General features: G+C 34.1%; 2 protein-coding genes across 6 annotated transcripts; both read right to left on the bottom strand.

The window, feature by feature from the left end:
• Window positions 1–204: 204 nt before the first annotated feature.
• On the bottom strand, window positions 205–6,891 carry LOC137837735 (AT-hook motif nuclear-localized protein 7). 2 transcript variants are annotated; one of them, XM_090301315.1, is made up of 6 exons: window positions 5,995–6,274; window positions 5,484–5,890; window positions 3,426–3,493; window positions 2,584–2,715; window positions 1,301–1,462; window positions 205–909 (listed from the first exon to the last, which is right to left on the bottom strand). In XM_090301315.1, exons 2-6 carry the CDS (start codon window positions 5,833–5,835, stop codon window positions 619–621), a joined length of 1,005 nt encoding a protein of 334 aa, XP_090157441.1. In that variant the 5' UTR covers window positions 5,836–5,890; window positions 5,995–6,274; the 3' UTR covers window positions 205–618. The 2 variants fall into 2 exon arrangements, with proteins under 2 accessions (XP_090157441.1, XP_068502945.1); XM_068646844.2 differs by having other exon boundaries at window positions 5,484–6,891.
• Window positions 6,892–7,456: 565 nt separating this feature from the next.
• On the bottom strand, window positions 7,457–13,481 carry LOC137837734 (65-kDa microtubule-associated protein 3). 4 transcript variants are annotated; one of them, XM_068646839.2, is made up of 15 exons: window positions 13,252–13,472; window positions 12,062–12,148; window positions 11,733–11,939; window positions 11,022–11,267; window positions 10,696–10,905; window positions 10,429–10,584; window positions 10,183–10,342; window positions 9,948–10,099; window positions 9,501–9,588; window positions 9,297–9,370; window positions 9,120–9,194; window positions 8,710–8,965; window positions 8,560–8,617; window positions 8,106–8,274; window positions 7,457–8,028 (listed from the first exon to the last, which is right to left on the bottom strand). In XM_068646839.2, the coding sequence occupies exons 2-13, from the start codon at window positions 12,131–12,133 to the stop codon at window positions 8,574–8,576; spliced, it is 1,740 nt and encodes a 579-aa protein (XP_068502940.1). In that variant the 5' UTR covers window positions 12,134–12,148; window positions 13,252–13,472; the 3' UTR covers window positions 7,457–8,028; window positions 8,106–8,274; window positions 8,560–8,573. The 4 variants fall into 4 exon arrangements, with proteins under 4 accessions (XP_068502940.1, XP_068502943.1, XP_068502944.1 ...); XM_068646842.2 differs by lacking the exon at window positions 8,560–8,617 and having other exon boundaries at window positions 13,252–13,481; XM_068646843.2 differs by lacking the exon at window positions 8,560–8,617 and having other exon boundaries at window positions 8,106–8,271.
• Between the last annotated feature and the right edge of the window lie 463 nt (window positions 13,482–13,944).

The following is a 13,944-nucleotide window of genomic DNA, read 5'->3' as shown; positions in this document are numbered from 1 at the left end:
TTAATAAGAAACAAGGCTAAGGCCAAAGGGACCAAGCTAAAGTTCAACCACCCCTCATACACATGTCACTTAAAAACCACATTTTGTCCATTAATAAGGGTGAGGAAAATATGACAAGCTTTCTGATGGATTAAAGGGCCTTTCACAAGAAGTTATGTAGAAGTGCTGAAGGAGAAGACAAGAACAGTAAACAAAGAGAAAATATTGAAGTAAATGCTAAAATGTAATTTCCTCATTCACAACAAATAATATCGTTAGGTTACAGTTTAGAAAACAACACCCACATGCGCACTCATTTCAAACAATCTAGTAAAATCTAATAGGAACGTGGCACAACATATATCCTACATCTAACTGCTAAAACTATGAGCAAAACAATATTAGTTATGCGTGATCATGAGAACAGAAACATGAAAGCCTAACAAATAGATTTTCTAACACTAATGATACCTATCACCATAGTGAAGAATTTCTCTCAAGTCAAAACCAACCTTGTTTTCTCATCGCACACTATAAGACTTTTGTCGAGTTAATTGTCAGCATCAGTCAAGCACGAGTGAGTCTATATGGGGTTTGACTCTTCAGAACACCAAACCAAATACTTGGAAAGGAACATGTTTAGCTAGCAACTCCAGCATCTGCATAACTTGTGTTAGGCTCATCTTCAGGGAAAGGAGCCTCATCATCAGACAGTTGTCCATTGCCAAAGATACTGTCCATTTGAAAAGCAGCTGGTGTCAAGATTGGCTTTACTCCACCAAGATCAATTCTTATATCTTCAGCAGAAGTGGAGTTGACGGGTATAGGGGCAGGGGCAGGGACAGGGGCAGTCATTGGTACATGCTCCACCCTTGTCTTCTTCGGTTTCTGCTCCAGCTGGTGACCAGGAACAAAACTAGCCACAACAACCTGATGCAGAAGATGGCATGAGAAGTGTTGAGCAAACTATATCTCATACATGTAGTCTAGTTCTTTCTCTGCATGATTTTTCTTTCAAGGAGTGGCACAAGGTAGCATAAAGAAAGTCCATCATAACTCTTTCTTGAGTCTAGCCTACAATGTTTATGATGAGAGTAATTGGACAGCCATCATTTGGACTGATATTATCTTTTTTTAATGTACTTTGAACTAATAAAAAACCACTGTTGTGTTTAAGGTAATTATCCTAAAAATCAATAAATTTATCATATTTGACAATTTGTGATTAGATGACAACGTAAAAACTTCTTATTGTGCCATGCATAGTCTATTTACTCTTATTTTTAAACTCTCAAATATCCTCTTCTTCAGCAGAAATTACCTGCACAGGACCAGCAGCTACCAGCAAACCAGCCAGTCCACCCCCCATTACTCGACCATCTGGCCCGGCCAAAGAGATGCTCATCCCACCAGATCTGCTCTTTGTAAACCCATTCTCAGTTGGCATATATGAACCAGTCAAGGAAATAATTTCAAAGCGTCCCTAAGAAGCACCAAATATGTTTCAGCATATTATTATGTATTTATCCAGTACTTAATCAAGTACAACATAAAGAAAGAAACAGCAGCAACACACTATTTGACATTCTCTTTCAAACAGTGAGACCTGGATAAAATCCCATGGTAGACCCACTAAGTCACTTGGGTCCACAATCATAAGTGAATCAATTTGGGAATTTTAGTCAGTGTCAAAAAGTATTAATGGCATTTCTCAATAGATAATAGTGTATCAAAACCAAGTGAAGTTAAAGTGAAATACAAAAAGAAAAATGAAGACTTAATAGCCAGGTGTCAAATTTCTGATTCCATAAATGAAAGAAGTTTTAACTGTGGACAAGCTTCTTCATAAGTACTTCTAAGAGATAAAAAATAAAAAGAAAAAACGAAATGAGTTTTCGATATAAGCTAAAATTAGTTACTGCACAAATTAAAAAATAAAAATTTATAGAAATTATATGAAAGAACTTTTATAAATTAGTTTATGCATAAACTAATTTTAACTTGTGAAGAAGCTAATTTCACTTTTTTTTTCCCTCTTAGAAATGCTTATGAAAAAGTTTGTCCAAATAGGTCCAAAATAATTATTCTTACAATGAAATTTTGCACGCAGGAAGACGTGAATTGTCATAAAGAACAGAACAAAGTTATAAGACAATTTATATTAAGTCAAAACAAGGCGCAATCATGGAAAGTGTGAAAAACTAAGAAGCATTGACATTTAGAGTTCAAAAGTGAAAGAAGCTGTATACTATTAAAGAAGAACAGTGGGTGATTTTCATTGTCAATATTCAATCAAAAATTACAAATATAAGAAACAAAACAAGCATGTTTAGATCTAGAATTTGTGGATAAGAAACAACATTTTACCAACTCGTCTATGTGTCTAAATCAAAGGCTTAATGCATAATAATCAACTTTAATATCATCTATTAATTGATGACATATTGGTGAACTAACAATATTTGCTGATACGAAAATATTGCGAGAAACCAAATCACATGACATATATGGCTGCATATGACTCAAGAACATAAGGGTGTTATATATTAGGCAACCAAGGTAATGTTACATATTCTGATAGAGAAATTTTAGCACTGAACTAACCTCATATGTTAAAGTACCACCAGAAGAAGTTGGTTGGCGTAGTGTAACATTTGAAATTGTGCCGTTTGCAGAGAGCACACAGATCGCCTGACATCCTTGCTGAGAGAAGGACATAATCTTCATAGTAACATCCTGAAACAGGGCACAGGAACTCACAAATACATTCACAAATAAGCTTTATTTCTTCTATTCTCCTCCTCCAAACTAAGTTTCTACAACTTCTCAAATTCTAAACCTGTTCATAACAAATGGATTTCAAAAAGGCTAAGTTCATATTTTCTTCAGTTACCTAAGAACCACTAATTCTTAGGTTAGTACCCATGGTAGCATAGGAATCACAACCTTGAGTTGGGAAAGCATTAACTTAAATCTTTGTTAACATATTATCCACACCCAGCTCGACTCTAGCTTCACCATCTTGGAACAATCAACCCCTTGTTTCAAATAAGTTTCTAAAACCAAAATGTTTAAGCAACCAAGCAGTAATACGGTTATGTATTATTTATTGTTTCATATAATATTAATAGAATATCCTAATCATACATGCATAATCAAACAAATATCTTATGTATTCAACTATATACACTGATATCATTTCATTAAAAGCGTTGAAGAGAGTAAAACTGCACCAAATGAAGAAAGTAAAATATGATACGGTAAAATGAAACAAGAATTTTAAGTGGTAAGATGCTATAACATTTAAAAGAAATGTATGTAATTTCAACAAATAGACAAAACAAACTGCCTTTTGCATTTCTTGTGAATACAACATTCACACATATTGGATGAGTATAATCTGACTATTTTCAAAATATAAACTTTAGAGGAAATGAAGAGAATACCTCGCCAGCATTTACTATAAGGATGTGAGGTGTGAAATTGGCACCAACTGAGTATGCAATTTGATCGCCTATAAAATATGTAGGAAGAAGATTAATTGGTAGACAAAGTAAGAGAAGAGAATGTAAAGTTCAATGTGGAAACTACTGTTAACGCACACAAAAACCACTTTGATTTCATTATGTAAAAGCAAACAATAGAATAAAAAGGTCAGAGATGGTTTATTAGATCCACTTTCAATTCAACATGATAAAGTCCTGGGAAATAAGCTATATTGACCAATAGATAGTTCTCAAAAGAATACAGCAATGAAAGAAAGTTGCATTCCTCTGAATCATACCCTAATATGTCTGTTGTGACGAGATCAATTATAAAGTAGAAAAAGTCTAAAAATTAATGCAGTTTACTAATTGACATTTGATAAAACCACATTGTTTTGTTCGACAATGTGCTACTTACAATATATGTAAATATCTATCATAAAGTTACATATTTACAAATGTCTAAGAACACATTTGATCTAGCTTTTTGGAAGCCCAAATACATAGTTTGGGCAAAGCTAAAAGAGGTTTCAAAAGCTAAAACAAACATGAAATGCATTATCATCATGATAAAATCACACGATTCACAATTAGACTGGTAAAAGTTGCTTTTGTTGAAAAATATTTAATATTTACTGGTGTCGTTTACAAAATTTGACACTTGGTTCAATTGATCCTGTATATAATCAAGATTAACTGTACTCATTACTTGATAAGTTTCTATTTAGCAGATAACTAAATGTTTCACACATCATGCCATCATAAGCTGGAGATCATAATTACCAGAACCTAATTTAATGAGCATAACTACCATTTATATGCTTTTTCACTAAAATTGTCAAAAAAAATATCTATTTTACACACCATATTCTAAACCCCATCTATACCATGATATGATAGAGGTAAAACAATAATCAAAGTATCAAATACATTGTTAGCCTGATTCCAAACTTATCATTACACTAGATTTATCCTCATGTTCCATTCTCATTAACCAAATGCATAATGTAGTGAAACAGCTATGCTATGCTTCATCCATTCCAAAACTTCCTCCAGAACATTCAGAGGCCCACAGCTAAATCTAAAAAAAAATTATGAACCAGTAATATCTTAAGATATAAAAGTAAGCTTGTTAAATTCGGAGCTAAATATTAAAATGTTGATGTAGAATATGAATGGACTGCAAGTTTAAAAGAAAAGGGGGGCTGTCAATGTTCACATCTATTCCATGTACAACCTCTTCATGATGTGGAAATGTATCCTATACATTTGAGACTTATTATATTTGAATTATAACTACCATTTTCTGCAGCCACTAATAACATGCTGCTTGGAAGAAATAATCTTAAGATGTGCTACAAAATTTACCAACCAACTGTCCTATATCCACTACCATTTTTTTCGAAGATGCAACTTCAAGAATCATCTGTCATATTATAGGTTCCAATGTTGCAACATGTCATGGTCCAAAGTCCAAACCAATAGCATATAAACTGTATATCATTTCAAGCCATGTCACATCAGCTAAGTAGTACTGGACTAAGCCTATTGAATATACTGCTGTGGTGCTTCAGTTATTCCAACTCAGTTTCTGTGGTAGGATTATGTCATCTTCACCTCATAAAGAAAAAAGGAGAATCATATGCTGCCTTAACTGAAAACTGACTTTACTTCACTTTGACCACAAAATATCCCCTTCAACCACCAGACATCTTCATTTCCAGATCTGAAGGGAATCTGATACAAGGGTCCACTTGTACCACCATATACAAAATCAACTTCAAAGACATTAATAAAATCCATGAAACAAAACAAACATGTTGAAAACCAAACTTAAATCAACTACAACTCAAAAAATATAAATCCATTTTTACATAGTAAATAACAACCCTACTAAATGTGAAAGGGGGAAATAAGAATATACTGCTAATGCAACAGTAAAAACATAAAAATAAACAGTAACTATTATAAGATTAAACGCTAAAAATGTAAGAATCATCAATGAGCAATCTTTTGTACCTGGTCCTGCACCTTGACCTTCAACATCATAAAACTTGAAAGACTTCTTGATTGATTCAGCTGGCTTTCCTCTGCCCCTTTTCCAGGCTGAGAAGTCTCCGGTCAATGGAATCGACGACGATATCGGCATCGGCGACAGCGCCACATTGCCGTCTGGTCCATATTTCCTAGGCCGGCCCCTCTTCTTCTTCCCATCTGTACTACCGGAAGTAATCACCGGAGCACTCACCGGTGCCGGCGAATCCACCGTGGGCCCAGAAAACTGCACGGAGCTTAGTGCCACGTGGAAGCTCTGGGGAGGCTCGACAACCTTAACAGCCTGCCCAGAACTAAAAATCTCTCTTTCCTCCATATTTTTGCGAATCAAAGAAAAACAAAGTCCCAAAACCTTAAAACACGCTTAAACCCTACCCATTGAAGATTCAAGGAATTACAAATTCAAAAAAAAAGGAAAAATGATTTTTTTTCAACTCAATGAAGACAAATGTACTTGAATGCAGAACTAACGTACCCAAAAACAGTACACTGACGTTTGAGCACAGAAAAAGTTGCAACCGCTCATAAAAACTTCAAAAATAGAAACTTTTGTCTGAAATGACGAACCAGAAGCATAATTTTGAACGGTTGAGGTTGAACTCCGAGAAAGACGCGATACTGTGGCTCAAATCTCCACCATTGCAGAGAGCGGTAAAAGCTTCAAAAAATAGCAATTTTTTTGAAAAATAAATTCTACAATTACAGAGAAAATAACAATTCGAGTTCACAAATTCGCCAGAGTGGAGTCTGAAATTAGGGTTTTGCAGGAAAAGGAGGAGTAAATAAATAAAGTTGAAAAAATGGGAAAAATATAACAAAATGTAAAATGATAAAGTAATAAAGTAATTAAATAACGGGATTTAATTAATACTTAATAATTAATATTTTAATTGCAAAATTCAAAGTATGAATTTTGGTTAAGAAATTGGTTCACGTCCGTCTTGGAAATTTAATAAAGCTGATTTAATAAATGACTGAATACAGACACTTATCAATTTGAATGCATAAAAAAATAGGTGATGTTTTTGGAAATGAAAAAAACTTTTAATAAAAAATTGCAATTTATTTATTTCCTGCTTTTTGAAAACAAAAGAAAAAAATATTAGAAGTTGTAAAGAAAAGGTTGGATGGAGCCATTCCATTGCTCCAACTACTGACAAGTTCTTTGTCTTTTGAGTTAAAATAAAGTTGACCAACAAGCCACATAAATAGATGTTTTCACAAGCAAAAAGAAAAGAAAACTGAATTGAAATGCTCCATTGGTTTGGTGAATCTACTCTTAAGATTCCATTGGAATGCATACACTGCTCTTCTACCTTTTCTTCCATTATTTTTTTTCCTTCTGTTCTCTCTCTCTTCTCTTTCACAGCTTGAGTTGACTAAAAGGGACATCTCTTAAAAGCTTTTCTTCTCAGAGAAGAAAAAGGACAAAAAAGTTAAACAAAAAGAAAACTTGTACACAGAAGGGGCTACTACCCAAATACTAATACTATGGGCCTGCATCTACAGTTTTGATATAAATATAGAGTATCTATAAACAGATATTATATTAGGACTGGATACTGTGCTATTGTTTTTGTAGCAGCAACTTCCCAAACATAGAAGGTCTATTTAATGAACATTTGAAAAGGGGACAAGTCCTAATAGGGCAAATTTTCACAACTAAATTGGGTTTTAAAAAGTAAACTACTTCTTCATTGATATTAATTTTTTTTGGTTTTGTGCTAGGTGTTGACTTTGAAACTATAAGCTGTAGACAGTTGTCAGCACTGGCAGCCACATTATGGTAATTAAAAAAGTTGACTTTCTCAGATTTTGTTGTAATAACTCTTTCATTTAACTTTATTTCTTTATTGTAAAGTGGATTTCATCAAATCAGCAAGAACAGTAGATCTGAAAACATAAGGGCAGGTTTTAGTTGAGATGACACTGTTATCTGTGAAAAAAAAATGCAAAATTTATCATTAATATGCTCTTTCCACACCATAGTCCACGCCCCCTTCTCAGACTATGTACATAATCGGGAAGCCAATTACATTTGACTTGTGATTATAATTTACAGGTAACTACTATAACAGTATAATATGTAATCTGGAAAACCAAACAAACCAGTTATGCTAACAAAACCGAGCCTTCTTTCCTCAAAGGAATATTCAGTCTCTTCTCCATAAGGAACTGAGGCAGGGGCTGGAGTCATGGACATTCATTTTAGAGGTGTTGCGGGGACAGGAAAGGGGTGTTGCCTTTGATGTTCTATTCTCTTTATCCACTGTTGTGGTTGTCTTTGAGGTAGTGTGATGGATGGAAAATTGCTAACAACTAATGTTTTCTACAACTTCTCGTTCTGTGTATCATCTACAGCATTTGCAACATTCGCTTTCGATGATACCATTAAAGAGATGGGAGAAAAAGGTTGGCGAGTAGAAGGATATTCCATTTCACGAACACTTCAAAGCACCAGTAGAGAATTTTTTCATAGGAAAACCGGCAATATCAAGTCCTCTTCTAGCTATAATAAACATAAGAAAAACAAAATGAGTGGCGACTTTTAAATGCATGAGAAAATCAAAGGAATGCTTGACATACCAGCTAAAAATTATGGGAAAATCAACCAGCTGAGATGTGGCTTTGGCCTCCATCTTCAACATCAAACGAATAAATAATTTCTAAACCATTCATTGGTGCCACATACGGCCTTTACCAAAAAGCCATCATCAACAAGAGTACTTCGGAGAATCCGATGAAGAATCTTCTTCTAAAACAAAAAGAAAACATAAACAGGTATCCAACAATCTATTGTTAGATGGCATGTTAACTAAATTGATGGAGGCTGCGCTTATTTCATTCATTTTGAGATGAAAATTAAAAGAACGAAAAATGCTATTTTAATTGTTAAAGGAATCTGTGTAATAATAAATTTTCCTACTTCTATAATGAAAAAGGGAAAAAAAAGATGTAGAAGACAGAAAATTTGGTTGAGTCAATGTGTATATTTTGTTTAGCAATATCTGAACCTACATCACATTCCAGACCACCTTACCATTTTAGCCAAAACTAAGTGAAGCAAATTCTTAAAAGAATTTCCATTGGTTCTTTCCCTTCAACAAAACAAGAAGGAAATCCTTACTGTGAGAAATCTGCAACCAGAGGCATGAAAAACTGGAGGGGGAGCATAAAAAAAGTTAACTACCTGATGATAAACATGAAGCATCATCATCCAGGTTATTTAGTCGGTGGGCTTTGTCTGTCTTCCTTTTGGAGAATGATTGACTGTATTTTAATTCAGATTTTGATGTCTGACATCCAAAGGAGATTCTTCTACTTGCTGGGCTTCCAGTTGAGATCCTAGGGGTCTTTTTTGCACTCTGGGCCTTTGAAGGGCTTGGTTTTGACCCATAGAGTACTTCCTTTTCCACTATTATTTGTCCCTGAAGTTTCTTCAGTTCCTGAAACAGATACATAACATGTTAACAAGCTGTGAACAAAAAAAAGACAAACCGTAAAATGTTGCCTTTAAAACTCAGACAAAAATCAGGGTGTTTCTTATCACTACAGAACGTAAATTGGAGAAATTTTAAATGCAACAAGTGGTCCATATACCCGCTGCTTACGACGTTCTTGCTCCTTCTCTTGCCGTGATAGGGAGTAGTTCTCAAGCATAGATAGCAGACAGGTCTAGAAAGTCGCATACAGCAAAAATTAGTTTGAAACATTGCTGAGCAACAAGACACGAAGATGACCTCCAATGATTTCTTAGGTGTGTGTGTGTGTACTTACACCATCATATGTGAACTCGATGCCTTTGTCCTTTTCCCATGATGCAGTTTTTGAAGTTAAAGCCTCTACCATTGCTACATGCAAACAAAACAAACATCAAGGCATAGAAAAGTAAAGTTGTGTTACTGTTAGTATCATTAAGATGGTCAAAGGTCCAATAACAAACAACATGGCTGACAAAGAACCAATCAAGATCATAAATACCCGGAAGTTTGCAGACCAGGCCACGGGCTTTCTCCGCTCGCTTGAGAGTAAGATGAGAACCTCTCCCAGCATTGTATCGATTTTCATCCTCCAAGAAACAAATGACCATAAAATTAATAAATTGTAAAGTGTAATTTATTTGTGCTTTTTATAAAAAGGGATGTTTAAGGATGCATAAAATGGTAATTTATTTTTAGAGATCTTTTTAAGTACAAGTTATTTTTTCATTTGATTACAATTATAAAAAGTTCTTCTATTTGGAAGATAGTTGTTATTATTATCATAGCTTTTTCACAAGAGACACTAAAAAAATAATCAGAAATCTTCTTTTTTTTTTCAAAAACCGTTTCAAAAAAGATTAAAGAGGTTTTTTTTCAGTAAAAAAAATATTTTTCATGTTTATATGCATATAGCCATAGCAAAGATGGTGAAGATAAAAAAACTAACCATGTTGTACTCCTCAAGCCAAGATTCTTCATCAAGTGCTGCCAACCATTTCTCAACCTTTTCAATTATTTCTTTTCTGACAAAAGCTTCCTCCTTTGCTGAGGCAATCTGAAGTTCAAGTTGTTCAAGCACACAAGCTGGGTCTACGCATCCTGATAAGGAAAGGAAGATGCAGACTTTTAGTTTGCTGAGGAAACAATTCCACTCATTCAGAGGTTTCTCATGCGGAATTTACCAGATTCTATCGCTTCAACGGCGTATTCCACTGCACTATCAAGTTTTGGAATTAAATGAGTCTTTTGACAAATCTCCTCTAGCTCTGCTCTTTTCTTCAAAACAAGCTCTTTCATTTTGCTTGATTTTAACTCTTCCAACCTAGATACTTCTGCCTCAACCTGCATGAAAATGTTACTTCTCCAGGAAATTTGAACTGCACAGATAAAGAAAAACAGTCCTTATTTCTCCAGTAACTATAACTCACATAATTGATGAAGTTCTCAGACAAGCTGTTTGGTTCAGTTACTTCATGTTCTGAAGCAGCGATATTACAAGTAACATTCTGAAACATCTGTTGCTCTTCAATAGGCGTATCCATCAAATTCCAGAGCTCCAACATTGTTGAAGCTAGATCTTGAAGCTGCCAGAACATAATCAATTTACAACTATCAACCATAGAAAATGGCATCAAATTATAAACACAAAGCAATGTTTCATATCAAAATTAGATCTTCAAACTGCCAGTTTTTACCCTCTGCATTCTCTGTAATTTAACTTTTCGGAGTTCTTGTATGGCAATAGCCAATTGATTGATGGTTTCACTATTGGCACTCCTAGGACCTTCTGAAATTCCTAAGCTAGGATGAACTCCACTGACTGTCTGCTTGAAGTCCAAACCAAGCACTGAACAGAGAGAATTCAAGGTATACATTTGCTCTTGAACCTTCTTGAGGCGCTCACTCTGCATGAAAAGTAACAAAGAATAATATGTGATGGTTTAAATTGATCTAGATTTACACACACACAAATGCAACTCAGAGAGTGACAGAAAGGGGGAAGTATAATTAAATTATTGACCTTCTCCTTCTGAAGTGCAAGAAGCTCTCTGTGCAATTCTTCAAGCTTTCTCAATGACAAATCATTTTCAACTACAATAGCTGTAATATATTCTCCTGTACTATAAATCTCATCTGAGATACTTTGAATCTGTTCTTGAACTTCAATAAATTGATTTCTACGTTCAAACTTCCTCTTTCGCATTTCGTCCAGCTCTGGGTGAACTCTTGAAAGCTCTTCCTTCAAGCTTCCAGCCTCTTTGTCAAACTAGAAAAATATGAAAGACAAGAACAACCAATCCTCTTCTTAGAGGATCAACTGGATAACAAAATAACCTTACCTTAACGGTTAAGGTCATGACAGTAACATCCAACAAAACTACACAAAAACAAATTGTCATGAGTGGTCCATGTTACTATGTTAGGTATATTGACAATTCTTACGTAAGCTACTAAGGACCCAAAAAAAGTCTTGCTCCTACATAGGACCCCTCTCAACAGCTACCTTTGGCACATATACTCATTGAGAACAGTTTAGATACAAAACTGTACCGGATCTTTTATTATTAACCAACTCACTTCATTACTACATCTTATGCAATCACTTCTCACAAATTCAACAGTAATTGCAGTTTCATTTGCCTTGAGGTCTTTTATCCACTTTATTTAACCAATACACATTCAAGCCCTAAAATAAGAAATAAAAAAATTAGTGATTCATAAAACATCCAACCTGCCTAAAATGCACTGGTCGCTCTCCCATTGTCGAGCAGATACAAGCAAGCTCTGCCTCAGAATCAGCAATTTCCTGCCTTAGTTGAGCTCTAGACCGATTTGCTTTATCTACCTTTCTTCTGTATACTTCTACACACTCTTCTTCAAGCTCATACAACATTCTACCTTTTTCAGTCTCAGACTCCCCAACTTCATTCCATATTATCTATTATGAAAAATTAGCCAAGACAAACAATAAGAGTTCTTCAGTTTACCACACATTATTTTGTTTGGCCAGTGGGGCAGAGGGGGCATTAAAGATAAGTTGCAGCAAAATTTAATGTATACCTGAAGTTCGTTAAGAAGACATTCACATGTTGTATTGGGTTGTATAAGAAGATCCTTTTGGGGTTTGGCCATTTGGATCACTTGTATCTACCAAAAACAAGAAACTGTAAAAAATCCATTGCTCCCCAAAAGGCCAAAAGACCATAAAATTGAGAAGCAATCATTCCAAATTGATGTGACACAAAAGTAGAAATTAAAAATACTTGCAATAGACTTGAAATCCATGATCAATCTTTCAAAACAAGTCACGATCTAAGAAGAATCAAGTTCCAATATCGAATTGTCACTTTAAATAACAGCATGCTCATATTCTGATGAGATTCTCACTTGAAAAAAAAAATATTGCTACAAGAAACATTTAAGATTTTAGTTTATGTCAAAAAAGTTCATAGCCAATGAATAAAGGTTGGCCATTGGGCCCATATGGTTAAGGCTCAACTATATGTTAAATTAGTGAAACAATGACACAATGCACAAGTTGTTAAATATCAAATTCCCATACTTAGATCATCTACTGCTCTCTTTACCAAACAATTTTTTTTCTAAAACATAAAACCCGCACCATAATCTTAGAATTAAGCCTGCAAAGCTTAGAACAAACCAGAATAATAATAGATATACTGAAAATGCCACATTACTGCCAGTGTATCCGAAAATGTTTTTTTCTGAAATTTTAATTATTAACAGAGAATGATTCCATTCCATTCTTTTGCCCTGTGACTCAAGTGTTGGCCCTATGATATGTAAGACCATTTTTCTAAATCCAACATCCCCAGCGAAAAATAAATGAAGATAATCAAACACAATGGATGGAACCCCAAAGATTCAATCTAAACTGAGCATAAAATATTTCAAAGCAGGCACGTAGCTTTCTGCCACTAGCTGTATTAGGGAAAATATTGTAGCCAAATGCGCAATACCCCAGAAAAGAATATCATAGAACCAATACAGAAAACAGGTTAAACATGAAAGCAATGTTGTTTCAATGACCTAGGATGTGAATCAAACAGAACTACAACGTAAAATACTAAATTTAGGTTGATGTTTTTTTTTCTTGATTTGTGAAACCCAGATTAGAAACTTTATCGTTAAACATTCCTCAGAAACAGAACATCATTTTGAGGGAGCCCAGAAAAGCAAAAATGATAAATTTACTAATATTATAGTAAAAAAACGATCTTAACAGTCACCTGTGATTGAAAGGGATTGGTGAATTGCCTTTGGTCTAGAAACCCCCCCTGGCAAGAAAGGGGGAGGATTGGTTTTCCCAATAAAATGAAAATGGGTTTCTAAGGAAAATGCAGATTTTGTGAATTTTTGAATTGGGGTGAGAAAAAGAAAAAATAGGAAGAACAGAGAGAGAAGAAGAGAGAGACTGTAGCCGTTTGAGGAAGGTGAACCGTTGAAGAGCGGTTACAGTGGATTTTGGTTTTTTTTTTTAATTATTTTCTACACAAAAATAATTTCTGAACTGTTTTTTCTTTCAATTGATAACTTAATTTTTTATTTATTTTTAATTTTATCAAAATTAATTGAGTCAGATATATGAATTTGATTTAAAAAATTATAGTAAAAATTCTGAATTTGGCATATGCAAAGAGAATACTGAATTAAAATATAACAACAATTCCAAAACTTAATTGCAAATAATAGTTCAGAAATTAACTCAAAGTTGTCAAATAATTCATCGAATTATGAATTAATTTAACTAATGTTTGATAATTTCTTGCTAAATTTAATATTCTTATAGATTATTCACATTCATGGAAATAAACAAAAATAATATCAATCACTATATATTATATATTGAAATGCATAAATGGGAGACTGAAAGAGACTTTTATTCTATGTATTTTTCTCAGTTAAAAGTTTTTAATGTGTAT

This window comes from Phaseolus vulgaris, chromosome 4 (assembly GCF_051622355.1).
Source record: "Phaseolus vulgaris cultivar YP4 chromosome 4, ASM5162235v1, whole genome shotgun sequence".
In the NCBI taxonomy this organism is placed as follows: domain Eukaryota; kingdom Viridiplantae; phylum Streptophyta; class Magnoliopsida; order Fabales; family Fabaceae; genus Phaseolus; species Phaseolus vulgaris.
The sequence above is the reverse complement of the archived record's forward strand: the minus strand, read 5'-3'. Positions and strand labels throughout refer to the sequence as shown.

Coding starts and splice junctions, on each gene's coding strand:
- LOC137837735 (XM_068646844.2), bottom strand. CDS start 5,835: ATGGAGGAAAGAGAGATTTTTAGTTCTGGGCAGGCTGTTAAGGTTGTC. Junction 3,494..5,483: donor AGGTCAAGGTGCAGGACCAG/GTACAAAAGATT, acceptor CATATTTTATAG/GCGATCAAATTGCATACTCA. Junction 910..1,300: donor TAGCTGCTGGTCCTGTGCAG/GTAATTTCTGCT, acceptor CTTCTGCATCAG/GTTGTTGTGGCTAGTTTTGT.
- LOC137837734 (XM_068646837.2), bottom strand. CDS start 12,133: ATGGCCAAACCCCAAAAGGATCTTCTTATACAACCCAATACAACATGT. Junction 10,906..11,021: donor TTGCACTTCAGAAGGAGAAG/GTCAATAATTTA, acceptor CTTTTCATGCAG/AGTGAGCGCCTCAAGAAGGT. Junction 10,100..10,182: donor CGTTGAAGCGATAGAATCTG/GTAAATTCCGCA, acceptor TTTCCTTATCAG/GATGCGTAGACCCAGCTTGT.